Source organism: Falco biarmicus, chromosome 1 (assembly GCF_023638135.1).
Source record: "Falco biarmicus isolate bFalBia1 chromosome 1, bFalBia1.pri, whole genome shotgun sequence".
NCBI classification, from domain to species: domain Eukaryota; kingdom Metazoa; phylum Chordata; class Aves; order Falconiformes; family Falconidae; genus Falco; species Falco biarmicus.
This window is the reverse complement of record NC_079288.1, coordinates 58,172,244-58,191,569: the sequence shown is the minus strand read 5'-3', so window position 1 is coordinate 58,191,569 and position 19,326 is coordinate 58,172,244. Positions and strand designations below refer to the sequence as shown.

Here is a 19,326-nt window from a genome sequence, read left to right as displayed (position 1 = left end):
AATGTAGATAAATGACTGGAATTATTGTAAGCATGTTGACCGGAGGAAAAAGATGCTTACTTTGTTCTCTTGGGATTTTGCTGCCTTTTTTTTGTTGAATGAAGTTCTTCCCTTTTGCCCTCTGAAATTAGCCAGAAGTTGTTGATAACTTCTTGGTTTTTGTTTTCTCAGCCAGCAATTAGTGTTCAGCTTTAGAGAGCTCTGCAACCCATCACCTGTTTTTAAGTTTGATGTGGAAGAAGCAAAATAAGTTTTGTGATTCACATACAAATGAGAATTAAATATTATTTCTGAGTAAATGAATTATGCTGGAATTCATGAGCTGGAAAATCAGCTGATGAAAAACCAGTATAGCACCATTTGAATTAAAACCTTTCTTATAATTTTGCTATAAGCTGAAATTATGTAAATGTACTTTCCTAGTGTAGCAGTAACACTAAGCTTAGTCCTGCCACCTCTGAAGTCAGTGCCTGAGCTCCAGGAGGGAGGTGGAACACGTGGGCTGTGCCAATGGGTGAAGCTCTGATTTGCTCATATCTCACAGTATCTTATTTTCAGCACCTCTCTAGGACGGAGTTTGAAGCTGGACTCATTAGGTAGAGGGAAAAGAACATTAACGTGCTGGGAAAACCTTTTAAATTTCAAAATCTACCATTAACAGTTGCTGGACTCATTATACGTCAGTAGGTTAGGTTTCGACTTGAAATAGGCTTTTGGCTCAGGGTGCATTTGCAGTTGCAGGGGGAGTCTGACAAGATGTGAGCTAGAGCCACGAGGTGTTCTTCTGGAGCTTGCCACATCTTGTGGCCTTACAAACATGGCTGTGGGCAGCTGCAACGGAGCAGGTTAGGGCGAGGAGGACAGACAGCTGCAGACTTTCTCGGGCAGGTAGAAAACATGGCAAGAGGCAATTTCTTCTTCATAAGGGCACATTGCCACTGCCTCTTCTCTTGGCTCTGCCAGCAAAAAAAGCTGATTTCACGATTAGGAGATGGCCAGAAGGCTGGAAAATGTAAAAGGACAGGAGAAGAGAAATGGGGTCAGGAGCTGAGAGTGAAAGGTTGATTGCTTGGGAGTGTTGTCCCCAGGCATGGACCATGGGCAAGCAGAAATAAATTGTGTGTATGAATAGAAAATAGATGGGCTCTGACCTTGCTTACCGAGGAATTTAATGAGGGTTCAGACAATGAAATCAGGGGAAGGAGATATTTGTCCTAATCTGTGTTTATCTTTACATAGTCTTAGAAAACATGCTCTGTATTTTAAACGAGGGAGCAAGTACAGAGGAGAGAGGACAGCTAACCTCTCTGTCTCTGAATGCAATTTTAACAAGAGGTCCCCAAGCTGATGTGGGCCTGTATCATCATTTGCTATGGACTTTGTGCTTTTATTAGAATTACTAGCAAAGTCACAAACTCAGTCTGCTTGTCATCTCCTGAGATGAAGGGAACAGTATGATTGTTGGAATGGCTGATGTTGGTGCCCCTTTGTCATTTTAAGCTACTAATGTTATGGTTTTGGGTAGAGAAAGTGTCATTATTACATGGATGGGCAACAGTACTTCACTTGGGGTTTGGTTCACTGGTTTTGCTTATTTAAACATTGGCAAAAGGTACAAGTTTTTATTTTCTTTTCTTAGTGTGTGGAAAGTCCAAGTTGCAACATTTAGGACTTGATCATGTCCAAGATGTGATGGAGGCTTATAGCAGGAACTAAAAGATAGTTTCCTGCCAGATCTGAGCTGCTGCCCAGGGAAAAGAAGTGATAGAACAAAGGTTACAAAGAGAGATATTTTTTTTTTCTTTAGACAGCTGGCTAATCTTTCTGTATTTGGAAGGTCATAGTCACAAGGCAGAGATGGAGTAATAACAGCAAAGTGTGTCTGAGAGAATGCCCCACTGCATTATGGCTATTAGGAAAATACCGCAGGAATTAATTCTTTAAAAATAGCTCAGCATTACAGACACAAGGGTGTGACTGTGGCTGTAGGAAAAAGTTCTAGCTTCTTAGTTCCTAAAGTTAAAAAAAAAAAAAAATCCTGTTTGCTTAATATTTATCTCGAGGAGTAAATTGGCCTCTCATGCCAGAGAAAACAGTCTTTGGGTTCAGCAGGTCCTGAGGCAAAGAAACTTTATTATTGTTGGGGCAGGATCTGGCAAACACTGCCAGCTACAGTGCTTTATACCCAACGTGAATCTTCCTGGTAGACAGAGGCCTAAACTTAAAAGTGTGCAGCTGAGGGTAAAGGCTCTGACAGCCTGTTCGTCAGCAAAAGCTCAAGACCACAGCAGCAACACAGAGCTGGGAGATGGAGAGAAAAAGTTGGGGTCCTGAAACAAACTGGAGGGTAAGAGTAAAAGGGAAAAGTCGGGAAGCAGAGAGTCGTGAGAGGAGAAGGAAGGAGTAGGAGGAGGAAAAGGTGTGTGTTGGGGGGAGCAACCTGTGTGGAGGATGGGGAGCTGTACCCCCACATGGTATGCTGCGGTGGGTGCATCCAACTCCAAAGCGCACACACACACGCTTACCACGGGCAAGATAAAGAAATACTCTGGTTCTGAATTCGCAGCCTTAGCTGCTTGCTGCTTAATCTAAGACTCTGTTATGCTTAGAAGCGACACCAGTGCCTGCTCTCTGCTGTTGGTGGAGGGTACCCGTCGGGATCCCAGCTGCTAGGGCTGCCTCTGCGCTAGGGGTGAGTAGTGCAGGCTGGGTAGGCTGTACAAATTCAGGTTGTTGTTCTTTGTGGAACGCCCAGCCGTGGAGGCTCAGAGGCAAATGGGGCTTCTTCCAGTTTAATTTATAGAGACTTGTTTTGAATCTGTTCACACTGGGGGCTCCAGCCCTAACTGAATCCAGGAGCAGTGGTGGCAGGATTGGGTCCCACCAGGAGTTCGAAATCCCACTGTGTCAAGGCGTGCGGGTGTTGTGATGCCCTGGCTGCCTGCTGGCCCGCCATACAGATCCCTGAGCGAGCCAGCACGTGTGCACGGGGCAGCACAGCGGCGTTAACACTGGCTGTGTCCATGCTGGTTTATCCCACCGGAGACCTCAGCTCCCACTGGGGGAAAACTGGCACATCTAGGGCCCATCCAGAGTGGTGTTGGCTTGGCACTGGGCTTCCTAGAGCAGGAGCACTGTCAGCTGCGGGGGCTGACCAGGGATGAGGGCCCTCAGCTGCAGCCCAAACTCTGCAGCAGCCCAAAGGGCTGTAACATCTGGAACCAGAGGAGGCAGCTTGAGCGTTTGCATTTTGCAGGTAAGCGTGCCAGTATTCCAAGTATAGTGCTTTTAAAATTGCTGGTAGGTCTGTTAAAGAGCTTCTGGCAGGTTGGTGTCACTGGGGGCTAGACTGGAAGCTCTGCAGCAAAACCGTAATGTGCTGAAATGCGAGGCTGCAAGAGCTCTCCCTTTGTCTTGCCCTGATGCTGCCCTGGTTTAGTGTTGTTGCAAATGCACTTCGTAAAAGACTTTGAATGTTGGTAGCCATTGTTAGAGAATCTACTCTGGAGCCTTTTAGAACGCTCTGCTTAGGAGACAGGAATGACATGTTGTACCTAGGTAGGAAGAAAGCCACCTGTGGCACAAAGCAGAATATGGTGGAGAAAGGAGGGATGTTGCATTTCAGTTCTTTGGGGTAGGCAGAAGAGTTTGTTTGTTTTCAGGTACAGGAGAAACAGGGGTTTAAACAACAGTCCTTACCTGGAGTAAGAACTCCATTTACTACATCTGCTTTGAAATGCTGCTTGGATGTTTGTTGCTGGAGCACCGGCAGCAACTCTGCAGTGAGTTTGCCAACTGCTTCGCAAAGGGCAGGGGAAATGCCTGTTACAAATTAACTAACAACTGAGATAAATCACATATGAACAGCTCAGGGAGCATGGTGATTTCATCAGTGTCTGATCTACTTGCTTGTCTCACGGCTGCCCAAGTTCCTTTGTAATGTGTTTTTGGTTTTCTTGGCTGTCATCTTCTTAGAAGTGACCTTCTAGATGCCCCGTTCAGAGTTCCTTCGGGAGAGAAATTCAGGTGCATTTCTCTGAGCAGCTAAGAGGATTCATTTTAATCAGAAGCAAATTGTTATATATGGTACTAAGGAAGGACCTGATCTAGTGCCACAGAAGCCAATGGCAGCTGGGTCCCAAGTGTCTTCAGCGTGACTTGCTGGACTGTGACGGCAGCAAAAGGGCCGAGTTTGAGGTCCAGGCTTCTGGAAGTTACAGACCAATGAAACGTGTTTGTAACTTTCCCCCCTTCAGTAATGCTGCATAATGGAGGCTTTTAACTGTTCTTTAACTAACTGCTTCTGCAGGTTAGGCTAGTTGACTTGTCTCTGCTGTGGTTGTGTATCTGAGGACAGTGTGTAGCAGCAGGATTTGCAAGTTCAAGTAAATGGTGTTTACCTGCCTCTGGGTGGACGATATAAGCATTTGCCCAGTTCTCTTATCTGCCGTGTGGTTGAGTTTACTCACCTTATTACAACAGTATAAATAGGGGAGTGGAGAGGTGCACAGAGAAAATTTGCTACCAGTCCCTTGAACATGTTTGGGCAGCTCCCAGGCAGCCTCACCCTCGGCTGAAAGGCCCATGGGCGAAGCCTGGGACCACTGGAGCCAGCTGATACCACTGGAGCAGCCTGTGCCTGTTCTGCTGCAGCTCTGTACAGTTCCCTTACGGGTGCAAGACATTTGTCTTCTCAAAAGCACTGTCATCGAAGGGTAACCTCATCTGCACAGTCTGTACACATCCCCTAAGGGAGTTGTTGCCCCGCCACTGAGATGTGAGGCGTGGGTTGTCCGTATTGAGTGTCAGGACGCAGCCATCATTCCAAGGATGTTTTTAACAGCAAGGTTTGAAAATCCCCCTCACGTACTATTTTGCATGCTCAAGATCACCTTGTAGTCACTGTTGGCAGCCTCACACACTTTGGAGCTGCCATGATCCTAGGCTGTCCCAGGCAGACCTGCCACTGGAAAACTCACCAGCTGCCGTGTGTGTGTCATTCCAGGGCCAGGGATGGAGTCCGGTTGTTGTGCAGTCCTGTGCTGTTATGTGCAGTTGCAGGACTGCTTGCATTCTCCATTTGTGCCTCCTGTCGTTTCACCCATAGCTGCCTCTCGAAGGGTCATAGTTCAGATCTGATCACCACATGCTCGGGATGTTGCCCTGTTTGGGGTTTTTGTGCAGCTCTTCACCTGCGTGCTAGGAGCACGCTGTGGTACACCGGGGGGGTCGGTGGGAGCAGCTAGTGCAGAGGGTGGTACTGAACGGGTCTCCTCTGTTGAGGGTCTCTCATTGGGAAGAAAGCAGACTTGCATGTCAGGGAAGGAAAATCTCCTCCTTGCCTTCATCAGGGAGCGTGAAAGTTTGAACTTGCCTGATGTCTTCAGTAGCACAGCTCATACCTCTGACAAAGGCTGAGTAGGAAAATGAAGAGTTAGGGACCCGGTCCCAGCCAGCTATGGAGGGTTCGTCATCATCGGTATGTTTGCTACGATGCCAAACACGCTCTTTGGACTAACTGGTGTCCTGGAAGGGCATGGCTGATCAGAAGATGATGGACTGTGTTACAAAGAGCCTGAGTCAGAGGCCCGTGAACAGGAGCTCTGTGGCTGAGCCTTATTTGAACACTCCCAATTTTTGTCTGGCGCTCTACCTACCCATGTAAGCTCATCAAAGGCCATATGGTGATGAAGGCATCCCTTGAGGTACCATCCATGTACTTTCTCTGCCTATCTTCCATATTAATGATTTTTTTTTTTCAAACCCCAGTCATATGTCTTTATTTGGCAAACAAATTACTGCAATAAAAGCTGACAGATGCGTTTCCCAGCAAGCGTGTGAGTGTGCCAGGGCTGCTGGCTAACACACAGCCGGGCTGCCAGAATGCCGAGGTCACCAAACACCCCACAAAACTGCCTCATGTACCTTGTGGGTAATTAAACATAACTTGGTTTTAGCAGTCAGCCCTCGGTAATGGAATTCAGCCAGTTTAAAATATCCTTTCATAGGCAGGATAGAACCAGTGGCATATGACAGGAAGGTGACTGAATTGCTCCCAGTTTAATGACACCTCTAACTATGCAATTAAGGTGCCTGGTTTCTATGTAAATTGATGTGCCCTATGGAGTCGTGGGATTTAATATTAGCGAGCAGTTTCATAGTCTTCAAGCCCTGTTTATACACTCCAAGGCACAATAACTAAAGGGATCTCTAGGCTATTAACAAGAATCACACATATTTGATATTTCAGAGAGAACACTAAACACCCTGTCTGGGCATGGAAACTTTGAAGACAACTTCTGCTGTCCTCCAACTGGTCCAAGAAACTGAGGGAAGATGGCAGTGTTTCCTGACCTAACTCAGAATTCAAAGGGATGAAATTCAAAGTGTGTCTCTTGGATGCCCCTCTGAATCCTAGTCGTCAAATTTCTCACCTTAGACAGTCTTCCAGTTATTTTCCTCATTTACAAGCATAACTGGCACCGCTCAGTGCTTATTTGTATTTAGTTCTTTACTCACATCAGGCTGTACGTCAAGGTGGTCTTTGCTGAGAACTCTGGTGGTGTCACCACCAGCTGAGGTGGCCCACATCACGTGAGCTCCAAGGTGAGGAACTCTTGTGCTCGACCTGAACCTAGGGATGTGAGAGTGCATTTCACTGTGCCACTCTCAGTATTTATAACTAGATGGAAAAGTCTGGGAAAAGGGTAGAAAGTTTACTTGCACTTGGCATCCCAAAACACCAGTATTAAGATACAGTGAGTAAGTTCCAGCATTTGCTGGAGCAAAATAATAGGCAAGAGACTTGTTCTTTTAAGTCAGCCAGCTTTTTTTTTTTTCCCTAATTTAAAATTTGTGTGTTGCCTTTGATCTGTTACCAATCGCAAACCAGGGTATACTTTTGACTGCTTATCTTTTTCTCTGGACAGTTGTGCCACACATGTATTACTGTGCTCATCTGGGAAGAAAATAATGGAAAAACATACTTCAGATTGGCAGTGGTTCTTTTTTTTGGCAGAACCACTGTGGAGCAGCTGTGTGACAGCCTGAGACAGGATCTGAGGAAAATGTGTTTTAGGAGTGGACTGTGCAGCTTTTCCAGCAGGAGCGTCCATGGGGCTTCCCATTGTGCTGCCTTTGTGGATGGGGAATGTGCCACCAGGGGGAAGACTGACAAGAAACCGTTTGACAGCTGCAGCAGGAGGGAGACCAAGGGCAAGTTGTCTTCCTCCTCCTTCCATGTCGGGCTGCTGTGTGGGCCGAGAGCATCTTAGAGGTACAGCCAAGAAACACAGCTGTCTGCCCCCGCGTTGATTTCAGTAGCTTGCAGGGCCTGAGGGTTGTAGCCACATTCGGTGTTTTTTCCGCAGAGGTACAAGGTGTGATCGCACCTGGGGACATTAGTCACAGTCCTTGTTGGTGACTGGACCCCGGTGTGGGGGTGGTGGATCCAAGGATCCTTGGGATTTTATTCATAGGGATTTTTGTAAGACTGTCCCACAGCTGCATCTTGGGCATCTGTGGTGTCTCTGTAGGAAGAGGTAGTAATTGGGGCAGGGGCAGCAACTTCTCCCCCTCCCTCGTGCCTGTTCCTCTTGCTCTGATGCCGCCTCCCCAGCCCCGGCCCTTTATGACTGGTTTCTTGTTTGCTGGCTCTGTCGTACATGTAGGTCTGCAAAGTCCTTTTTGCAGATCAGCCGTACTAAGGGCTGGCCAGTTGTGCAAACCGACAGGCAAACTCTGTGCGTTTGCATCAGGGCGTTGGCAGAGCATTTCTGAGGGAAAGGATGTGCTTTACTATTCATGTGACACTGTGACACTGCGGTGCCCTTAGAAAGCACCCTCTTCACCTGCAGGCAGTGCACAGGGAGCGCTCCCATGGCTTACATCAGGACTTGTGAGACCGGGCCGTAGGTGGGTTCGGGGCTGTTTCTGCGGGTGTCATTCTGGGGTGCTGGGACCTGCAGGGACACTGAGCCCCGCGGGCTCCAGCTCCCCCAGCAAACGCTGGCCAGCCCTCACCAGCCAGCTCTGCTCCAAACAGCTCCCGGTGCGGCTGGCAGCCAGCTCACCCCACAGTCAGCCCAGCCGTCCGCAGAGAGAGCGCACGTGCATGCCCTGCCAGGGAGGAGGGATTTGGTAGTGTGGATGCATGGATATCGATTTAATGGCATGGATACAGGTATTATGTGCTATCTACCCTCAGGGCCTGAGGACAATCCCAGGCATGTTTAATTGACTATCAGCGATGGCCTCTGTGGAGTTCACAGAGACTTAGTTTTTGCTAAGTCGGTATTACTACAAACTAAGCCATTTTGAAAAAAGAATCTTTCTTAAATCAAGTAGAACATTATGTGACTGCCACCAGACCCAAGAGGTTGTGCATTGTGTATCGAAGGTTAAAGTTACCACCTTCCTTGCAGAGGGGAAAGATGGGCACTTGATAAGATACACATCCAGTCCTTTTGTTGTTTCAAAGCCAATTGTTTTTGAAAGGCTTTTGTTGTTGTTGTTGTTGTTATTTGCAGTAAGAAGCCACAGGTACTGAACCGGAGTGTATGCATGCCACAGTAATCCTGCTCCATACATAGGGGAGTTCTGTCTTGGACCATCCCAACAGGGGGAGGAATCTGGTGAGTCCATTTCTTCAAGTTTTTTACCTAAAGGGGGTGTCACAGATGGAGTGATGCACTTCACTCGTAAGACAGAAGCAGCAATATGTTTATTGATATAAAACCGCAATTTAACAAATTTTGATAGCAAATGTGAAAGTGGTACACTTGTTGATGGCAAGGTACACTTGATTATTCACTGCACAGGGGACAGGGTCAGACAGAACTGTCAGAGAGACCCTCCTGTTGAGTCATGAGTTTCAGAAAGGACCCCCTTGCATTCTAAACTCCCCATGCTGTACCTCATCTTCTCTGAATACACGCTGTACCTTGTCTTTCCAGGGTTTGCCAGGCTCTGAATGAATAGCAAAAGGATTCTGGATGAGAGTCTGAAATGAGATCATGGGCTGTTGAAATGCGTGATAAGGAAAAACCTGGGAGAAGAGTGTGGAAGAGGACTATTCCTGGCCGGAACAGAAGGTAAAAACTCATAAAGTAGGTGGTTAACAAAAATTAATGGAAAAGCGCTGTAGTATCTTGTGGTCAGAGGAAGGCAGGATTTGGCTGTCCACAGAGCGAGGGGCGGCCTTGTTCTGTGTGCAATTATACAAAACGTCTCCTGGTACATCCAGCACAGAGGTCCTGGAGAGATGGCCTTTTGCTCTGGGGATGTGGTGTCTGTGATACGTGTAGAAGAGTGGTTTGATGGCAATGGAGGCTTGTTCCTGGGTCTCAGGGAGTCCTTTAATAGCTGGATTACGGGAAAACAGTAACGTGGCAAAATCTGCCCACATACTACAGAGTGTGGTTAAATATTACTAAGAGCAAAGAAAGAAATGGTTGATTCTTAACAGCTATTGGAAAGCAACCTGAGGAAAAATAATGATGGAGTGCCTGATCTACAGAGCAGGGAATTATTTATGTCTTTATCCAGAAAATTCAGATCCACTTTGCTTCATTGTTTGACATGTTATTAAGAAAATGAGGGACAGATCTATACTTTCGACATGCATCAAGCATGTGTAAGCATGATATCCCAACTGGCTCTCTGGAGTTAAATTAGAGATATTTTTTTTTAGGAGAAAAAAGGCAACTTAACATGAAAAGTCCAGTGGCCACTCACATCCTGTAACTGGATCAACTATCCTAATCTCATAACATTAGCCAGGCAGTTTGTCAAGTTTAAGAAGAGAGATAAATAAAAAATAGCCTATTTTTTAAAAAATGGTTTATCTCAGCCCAAAGCAACCAGCAAGAGCACTGTCTAGAGGACACTTTGTTTCCAAGCAAAGGAATGAGGTTTGGGCTTGGAAGAGTTCATACAAGTGCACAGGGAGAACTGGTAAGAGCAGAGCAGCTGGAATGTAGTTTGATTGATTTTGGACGCTGTTCCTGAAAACCTACTCAGAGCTGGTGTCTGAACTGTATAGGTGCCTCAGTCTGCACTGCTAAGGTTGTCTTTGCATTTGCTGAACGCCTTCCTCTCAACCAAATGCAGCATCACGGACGTTCAGGATGCATTTCCCCGCTTACTGCGGGGTCAGTTCGATGCAGTAGCTGTGCTCTGAGAACACTTTAGCTTTCAAAGCTGGAGGACATCTCTGTGTTCTTTCAAACCAGTACTGGAACTTACCTCTAGAATGTCTCATTTCTTTCTGAAGTTGCAGGTTTACACCAATGCATCACTCATCTTATTTATTTATTTTTTTTAATTGGTGTGGAAAATCTGAAGTCATAAAACCTTGTGTGACTACAGGACATCAGGATGAAACAGCAGACAAGAAAGTGGTTTTAACTACCAGGAAAACTTTGATAATTTGGCGTTTGAGATCTAGATCTATATAAATAACAATTGCATAGGATTTAACTGGGCCTCAGTTGCCAAGTAATGACACTCTAACATTTACAATTAAAATTTTAAGGGCAGCTATATTTTTATCTATAAGGTTTTATCTATAGTTTTAGAGTTAACAGACAGCTGTAGTTTTATCTTGCTGCCCGTCTGTAAATGCAGAGTGAACAGGTTGCAAGGTGGTTGCCACGATGCATGGCTTGATCCAAAGTCTGTGATTTTCACCATCTTTGTGGCAATCACTGTGCCTCACTTGCAGGGAGGAACAACCTATAATGGGCCATAGAGAGAGAGAGACCTTGGCACCTGGACTGGAGGCAGGTGCTCTGTTGCCTCTTTTCTCCAGGAGGACGGAGTAGGATGCTGGAGGCTGCTGTCATGAGCATTCTTCTGCTCAGGGTTGTCATTTCGTGACTGATCTGACTCTTACTAGGGTGGCTATTGTAATCTCCAACTCTATTAAAACCAATGTTTTGACCACCAAGTCTAGGTTAATTTACTAAAGGGAAACAAGGGAAGCTTTTCTCCAGAATAAATAGGCTTTATTGAAAGCACTCACGAGTGACTTAGTGACGTGGCTCTGATGAGAGGTGAGGTGACTGTACAGAATGGAACCTGGAAACAAAATCTTGTCTCAGTCCCTTCTATTGTGCTCACTTTGTTGTCAGCAAACGCAGTAAATACGCATTGCCACTGGTCACGGTACCTGTAATTTATGATGAATCTTTATTTTCAATCTTACGAGGGGAAAAATGTTTAACGTGTCTTTTAGAAACATTACACTGTAAGCTGGCACAAGGTCACGCAGTACATTTGATAAATATTGCCGTGTTAATTTAGTGCAGTTCCTTCTGCTTGCCCACGGATTTAAGCAGGAATTTCTTTTGGCACAGTCAACCTGTTGATTAAACCCTGAGCAGGAGTGGCAGTTATAACCTACCGGCCAGGAGGACCTCAGGCCATGGTCTCATCTCTTCCTTGAGGCTCACATGAAAACGGTAGTGTCTGCTCTGGCCTGGCTGAGGTCCGTGGCTACAATTTGCTGCCTGAGAGGGCGGGCACAGCAAGGGTGGGCACAACAGAACCACTGGCCAGCCTCACCTTGGCTCTTCAGAAACACGGAGAGGTGACACATACAGCATCGTGTCACAGCACCACCAGTGCCAGAGGGGAGTGACTTACAGCCACAGCAGCTCCTTCAGAGCCAGGCTTAGGACGACTACCTCAGCATCCACCGTCCGCCACTTCAGCTGCTGCAGCGCTTTACAGTGTTACTGGTTTGATCGTGACGATGAAACGCGTTCGAAAACAGAGACCCCAAACCTTCCTTGTGGCACCGGAGTACTTGTTTGTTTACCTTCTGCATTCAGTCCAATTCGGGGTTCTAAGGGCCACCTGTGAAGGGGCAAACAACTCTTTCAGTCTTGCACAGATAGGAGATAAGGAGATACGTTCCTGTTTTAACCAGGGGATATCAGCCTCAGAAGGCTGTGGTAATATCTCGTAAAGACCATCTTCATCCACTGTAGATGAACCAGAGCAAAATGTGTTAACCTTCTTAGATGCCAAAGAATGTAACAGTTAGTGCAGGTTCAGTGCCGTGTGGAACTACGGTAGCTGCTGCTGTGTGTAAAATGGACGTTTCATGTTGCAGAAGCGCTTAAATTACCTGTGAAACTGTTCTTTACAAAAGGCTAGGTTGAAAATTGTCAATCTTCCTTGTGAACAATACATATAATGCTCTTGTCATATTATAGTGAAATGCGCTTTTCTTTTTACATTTGGTAACAAGAGCTACTTCACTTTGGTTGAATTGTCGTATTTTGATTCATTTCACTGCAATAAAAATGAGACATGCGATCCAGAAATGAAACCAAGATTTCTAATTAGTAGCAAACAACAGCCTCCTTTACTCATTACTTTAAAATAAGGACAAGGTATTTCAGCTATTCACAAATATTTCTGACATATTACAAAGTCACATAAGAGAAAAAGATCTTGATCATATTTGAAGCAAAACAGTTTAAAAATGTTTACAAACGCATTGGTTTTTTTCATTTTCAAAATACTTGATACAGTTCTGCAGGAGACTATCTGTTTGGTCAAATAAACTTCTGCCATGCTTTGTCCTAGGGGACAAAATTGGAAAAGTATTTTCTAAACAGTGCTTTGTCAGAGGCAGGGGTCTAGAACACGACCTCTAATGGTCTTGCAATTCTGTCTCTGTGGACTTTGTACAACGCTTAACATGAATTGTTTTTAATGATTGTTTTGTAACATGATATGAAGCTGACACTTATTTTACACTGTATTTAAAAGATCTGAGACCTATTTCTTATATATATATATATACACATTTTTGAATCTTTAAGGCTGCACCACTAACATTTTATCGATCTTTTCTCATGTTCTTAAATGTTACAATTACGCCGTCAAATTTAGAATTGTTAGCAGCAATGATGATGATGGTGTTCCTCATTTAAAAGTCCCAAACCAAACAGAGTTCCCTGGGAAACTGCATACCACATGCATGATACATAGCTAAAAAATTAGTCCAAAGATCTGATAAATATGTAGTTCTAGCTACAGCTAATAGTTATTCTAGTTCTAAAGAATAAAATGTTTATTATATACAGAAGAGCTGGATGGAATACGGACGTTTATAAAGATCACTCAAGGCATTTCTCGGTGAATTGTTCATTAATGCAGCTGCCCTTTTTGCTTATGTGTAGGCTTGTGCCACCTGTGGGAAGGGAACATCCTGGTAGTGTCAACGGGTTCAGTCTTACAAGATGCGAGTTATCTTCTCCAGGCTGCCCAGTCTTCAACTGAACCAGGGATTTCTTGCAGGATTGAGAGCCCTTTCAGGCTTGCTCCTGAGCTAAATGCAAACTGGTACAGCACATCGGATGCCAGTTTACATCAGGTAAGGGTTTGGTCTTTTGCCTTCAGCATATTACAATGTGAAAAACTGCACCCGCGTTTTTCAATGAGCACCATTCACTGGCTTTGGTAACGTATCTATGGGCGCGACCAGCGGGATCAAAGAATACGCTGAACTCTGTCTTGTACAATAAGAAAGCACAGCTGCCAATTACCTTGTGACTACAGTCTGTAAATATTAAAAACATAAATATGTTAATAACCATACACATATACACAAAACGCAGCGGTAGCAATATTACAGGATGCAGTGCCTACTCTATGTAACTGCTTTTTTGAATACAGATACAACACCAAAATAAATGCTATTTAATATGAAGCAAGCCCTTCTTCGAAGGTCAGTGGCAGTAAGCCGAAGTTCAGGTCCAGGCTTCTGCTAATCTGAGGTGACTGAAGCAAGATCAATCCCACTGTATATCAAATCTAATCAACGAAAGAGTAGCACTGTGATAGGAAGATAATGACTGTCAGTTACCACTAAAACTTTCTGAGCTGGAGCTTTTTTTTGCCACCATTTGTGATTAATTCTCCCTTTTTCACAAGTGCTCTTCCTGTGAGCACTCACTAGGCTTAACAGGGCATAAAGTTATTGCATACAAAATACGATTCAGGGGTAAGGATTAATAGAAACAACCAGCACGCGATTGGAGTTCCTGAATCCTGGGAGGCGCTCCCCATGTTTTTAAATGAAGTTTGAGTGAGATTGCACTTAAACAAACCACTAAGAAGTTGTCACTCTCCAATTTTTTCTTCCTTTTTGTGCAGTTCTGTTTCAAAGTTTGGTAGGAATAGCACGAGAAGGGCTAGAGGATGTGACTGTGCTGGTCCATTGTCTTTGCTAATGCTCTTCAGGGCAGCGTCCTCTCCTCAAGATCACGTCATCTAGTCCAATATCTCCAGTTCTTCCTTTCCCTTTCTCCCCTTTGAAAATAACCTGGGAAGAGAAACAGAATGATTTGAGTGTAGAAATAAAGCAAAATGAAAGAAGCTTTGGTTGAGAGAGGTCTCAATGGTAAGAAAGCAAAAGCATAAGACAGCTGAGGCAACTGTAACTGTCAAAAAGCTGTTAATTCTGCTCAGAATTATGGCTGTGGTTTTTTTTTTTATTTCTGATCTCTCCCTTCTTCACTTTGGCAGGATTTTTGTGAAGAACCAGCAGTTGAGGGTAATGTTGCACTTCATGCTGAGGTAAGATGAACTTCCACATAAGAGTATCTTGGGTGCTTTCTAGATACCGTCTCTGCACTGCTTTCATTGTCCCTCACAGTAAACACACAAAATGCTCTGTATTCTGAAAAATGTTGTCTAATAGAGGAGCTTTCCATTGCTAAAGCACCTTGCACCTGCCTTAGCTGTGGAAACTAGAAACATCCATCTTTAATTTAGAAATTATGGCACCCGCAGATTCATGGTAATCTACAGAAGCGCTGGCTCCTTGCGAAATGGCAGCAGAACTTTGGGTGCGGCTTTCTGGACGGATCACTAGCAGTCCAGGTTTAGCCTGAGTAGAAGAAATTCAACGAATACAAAGCTTGACTACAAGGACTGAAGCATCAGTCAGAGGCAGTATACAGAATGGGCGGCTGACCTTAAGAAACACTTGCCATAAATCAGTATTGCTCATCTGTGCTAGTGCTGTAGATTCAGAAGCCTGAACTTGTTTAATGTGATCAGTGTTTTTGACCGTGGCTTAAAAATTGTTTGAAGCCTACAGTAAAACTTTGTCAGTCTGCTGTTATCACTGAGCTAGAAAGAGTTCATACAGATTCATAGGTCAGAAATTCAGTTGTGTAGTTCAAAACAGTTTGAATGCTTGCTAAAAGCACACTTTTTAAATAAGGAGGGGGAACTGAGGAGGTCAGAGAAACTCTATATTGAATATAGTGAATTTTATTTTATTTTTTTAGAAAGGAGTGATTTTCGTTGTACTTTAATTTACACAGAGCTAATTCATTAGAAAGTGCGATGAAGGATTCTGGTCTCCATTCATATTTTCCTCAGGTTTCTACTGGCCCCCCCTTAAACCACTAGCATTGAGCTCCTTTTGGCTTTTAATTAGCTATTTTTCTAACAATTTTAATTGTTAGAAAACAAAGTTTCCCTATTTCCCCCTGCTTTCTCTGTGGCAGAGGCCTTCCCTTTAGCTAGAGCTGCCCCTCGTTCCCTGATCCTTGGAATAAATGTCAGGGTGGTTAAGGCCAGCAGCCCTCCTACCCCTGCGGCAGCTCTGGTCTGTGGGCCAGCGGTCGGTTATGGTTGGCAAGTCATGCTGACAGCTGCTGCTGAGGTGGTCACGAGGGGCAGGGGACGGGGCAGAGGGGAACTGCTGGTCTTGTTTGGGGTCTCATTTGCTTTTCTGCCAGACAATATATCAGTCATACACACTTACTTAATGAACTGCTCTATCAGGCGAGACAGACCTGAGGATTGCCAGAAGTGTTAAACTTGGTGAAAAAGGGTAAGAACATGGCAAGTATATTGTTCACCTGTTACAGATTTCCACATTCTCACTCTGACATTCGTTTACAACTAAAAGGAGGTCAGACATCTTTATTACTGTTGCTGTGGTAAAGTTTTCAGAATATTACTTGCAGTAATTACAGACCTATTATTAATTTTAGAACTATATAACCTGTGTTGTAGCCTGCTCCCACCATGAATGTTATGATGTGTGAGCTTTCTAGACCACCTGATATATGTCAGAGCAAAACAGGCCCTGAAGCACCCAAGCCCCTTCTTCAAATCTGAAATAGAAACTACCTTCAAAGCTAAGCCGAGGTCAAAAAAACACTGAGCTTTTGATATCATTTTATCACCCAGTGCTTCTAACATTTCCAGGTATTAAAAGATTCTCCGTTGCACTTCAAACAGCTTTTTCTAATTGTGCTAAACCATTCTGTGTTATTGTCATAGTTAGGTCATCATTTATCTGCTCGGCCAGATCAGCTGCAGGTATGCTGAAGAGCATAAAGCCATGTGAGGTTGTGCATGTAACCTCCCTGCATTATCAAAAATGACTTATTTTCAATATCTTTGCCCTGGTGTAGCCAGTTACTAATCCACAGGGGATGACTCCTTCCTATTTCCTGGCACTGTATGTATTATTTAATAAGCATTGTTTAGGTGGAATCTTGATACAGGCTTTTTGGAAATCCATGTCCAGTATGTTGACTGTCCATTAAACTGCTCTCTCTTACGTGACAATTCCCTTAAAACAGCCTGTACAAGGTAGCTCAGTGCAGGCTATTTTGTCATTTCCTATCCGTCTATTGCTGTAGGTGGGATTTTATTTTTTTTTGCATAAAACTGATCTGAAAAAATGTGCAATGACTCTCTGTCCTGGTTTCAGCTGGGATAGGGTTAATTTTCTTCTTAGTAGCTGGTGCAGTGCTGTGTCTGGGATTTGGTGTGAGAGTAGTGTTGATAACAACAGATGGTTTTTAGTTGTTGCTGGGTGATGTTTATACTAAGTCAAGTAGTTTTCAGCTTCTCAGGCCCTGCCAGGGAGAGGGCTGGAGGGGCACAAGAAACTGGGAGGGGACACCTGACCTGAGCTAGCCAAAGGGATACTCCATACCACAGAATACCATGCTCAGTATATAAGCTGGGGGCACTCGGGCAGGGCCTCTCGATCGCTGCTCAGGGCCTTGCTGGGCATTGGTCAGCGGGTGGTTTTTGCAAAGCAGTTGCACTGTGCGTCACTTGGGGTTTTTTCCCTCCCTTCCCTTTGGATTTTATTCTTCTTCCCTTCTCCCTCCTTTTCATTATAATTGTTGTTATTATTATTATTTTCCTATTGTATTTCAATTATTAAATTGTTCTTATCTCCGCCCTTGAGTTTCACATTCCTTCTCAATTCTCCTCCCCACCTCTCTGGGGAGGGGGTGGGGGGTGAGCGAGTGGCTGCGTGGTACTTAAGTTACTGGCTGGCGATAAACCACGACACTTTGTTATCCTTAATGTGTTTCCATTGGCAGGGATCAAAGCAGTAAAAGACAGGCTGAAATTGGACCCAGAAGACAAACAGTCCACGCCACATCCTCTAAGTGTCTTCAGCTTCTCATGCAAAACACCACAAGGCAGCACATACATCAGTACTTACGCTCTTGATGCCTAGTCCTTGTAAAGTTATATGTGTCTGTCTCCAGCCATGGCCACCATTTCTTCCCCAAACAGCTGGTCCGTGGGCACCATTTTTCCTTACAAAGACTCGGAGGGCTCCAGAATGCAGTCCGGACACCTTATGCCTAAATGACAGGCACAAGTCACCAGCCTGAGCCATGTGACCCAATGGCAGGATAAGATGCGCTACTCTTCCTTCTTTGCCGTTGGGGTCGGTGATGGTAAGGTACTGTCCCCCTGCAAAAGGAAAAGCAGTTATGTTTTGTGGGGTTTTTCAAGTTCTACTGTGCTGCAGCACAAGTTGTCAAAAAAAAAAAAAATCAAAAAATAAAAAAGGGCTCCACAAGGTCCAGGAATCTTAAAAAAGGCGTATGGTTGCTGGAACATGAACCAGAACTGATGCATCTGCCTCCTGCAGGGTAAGATTCACAGTGCTGCTCTTCTGTTTACATTAGTACCAGGTTAGGTCTTGCCCATCTGATTTGTTTTACAAAGCAAATAAGACCTCTTGAAAATGAGAATTTCATGTATTCTTTCATTTCTAACAACCCCCTGGTGACTGCATGATTTTAAACTCTCAGTGACATTAAAGCTACTGTGTACGTTTATACACCTTTTAGGCTGCTGTCGGATGATAGCATAAATGTTATGATGTAAACTGAACTCCAGTTCTGTCACTTCCCTTTTGTTTGGGAACTGTGTTAACAGGTGAAGTCTCAAAGCGTATCCATTTGCAAATATGGATAGCATTTTTATTTAACCATAATCTAATCTAAAATCTTAATCTGGATTAGATACAGAAAGATAGAAACAGTAAGCATTTCCAAATGGCTGTTAACTTGATACACTCCCTGAAGTCTTCTCTAACGGTAGTAAGCTGTCAATGAGCATACAAACTTAATTCAAACCCTATTGTTATCTCTGATCATGTTTGAAGTAAAGATGCCTTCACAAAAACACCTAAACGTGAATAGTAGAGGATGTCAGGTACGGAAACATCCGTTAAACCTTGGGGGGGTGGGGGGGGAAGGCATATACTTACATAAGTCCCATGCACCCTTTCATATGGGCAGTCAAAACTACAATAAATGTGACTTCACATCTTGGAGAAAACCCACACCTGTATTTTTTGTAACTTTTTTTTTTTTTCAATGAGATCAGATTTTTAAAATCTTTTTTTAATCAAAAAATCCAAGTTTCATGAACTTAAGGTAAAGGTGCCATTTAGGCTCCTTAGTTGAAACTGATGATGTAGAAATACTGGGGGTTTGTAATATTGTTGACATACACAGTCTTTACATTATTACAGGATAGAAAAATATTTTTCATTTAAATAGTTGAGCAGTAGCACAGTGACAAGGAGCTTTATTTTTTTAAAAGCTTCTTTTTGGAAGCCACAGTGATTTCCCTCAAAAGCTGTGAGATTTAATGACAATGTACCGGGGCTTGTCACACACTTATAAGGAAAGCCAATCTTGTCTCTGTTCTCTCTTCTACTCTATGTACAAATTCACTATTTCTACATAGACTTTTAAGTTCTTCGGTCTCAATGAGATTTAACAAAGCAAAGTATTATGCTGCTGTCTGGAGCCCACGATCTGCATTTGGGTTTGAAGTAAGATCTATTTGTCCAAGGATCTGTTAAGTGTTTTCTGGGGATTTTGTTTTCTTTAATGCGTTGGGTGTGCATCAAGGTCACTAACAGCTAAAATAAGCATAACAGAGTTTAAATAACTGCACCTGTTTTACAGTGATATAGTTGTACCTACAACAAAGTATGATCTGACTCATTGACTG

The 19,326-nt window shown here is 44.1% G+C and overlaps 1 protein-coding gene and 1 long non-coding RNA gene across 4 annotated transcripts in view; one reads left to right on the top strand and one right to left on the bottom strand.

Annotated features, from left to right (window-relative positions):
• The window catches only part of LOC130144406 (uncharacterized), a 31,547-nt gene extending 18,246 nt beyond the window's left edge, over nt 1-13,301 (top strand). Inside the window, exons 1-4 of one of the 2 annotated variants that reach the window (XR_008820115.1) lie at nt 6,968-7,276; nt 8,529-8,633; nt 8,955-9,092; nt 13,197-13,301. This is a non-coding gene — a long non-coding RNA (uncharacterized LOC130144406). Of the gene's footprint in view, nt 1-6,967; nt 7,277-8,528; nt 8,634-8,954; nt 9,093-13,196 lie in introns of those variants that run through there. The other variant, XR_008820114.1, reaches the window with a different exon arrangement.
• Nucleotides 12,344-19,326, bottom strand: part of NPNT (nephronectin) — a 55,409-nt gene continuing 48,426 nt past the window's right edge. For both annotated transcript variants that reach the window (XM_056327912.1, XM_056327922.1), the window contains 2 exons: nt 17,510-17,766; nt 12,344-14,341 (listed from right to left, as the gene is read on the bottom strand). In XM_056327912.1, the coding sequence (XP_056183887.1) occupies nt 14,246-14,341; nt 17,510-17,766 (353 nt within the window). In that variant the 3' untranslated portion in view covers nt 12,344-14,245. The remainder of the gene's footprint in view (nt 14,342-17,509; nt 17,767-19,326) is intronic.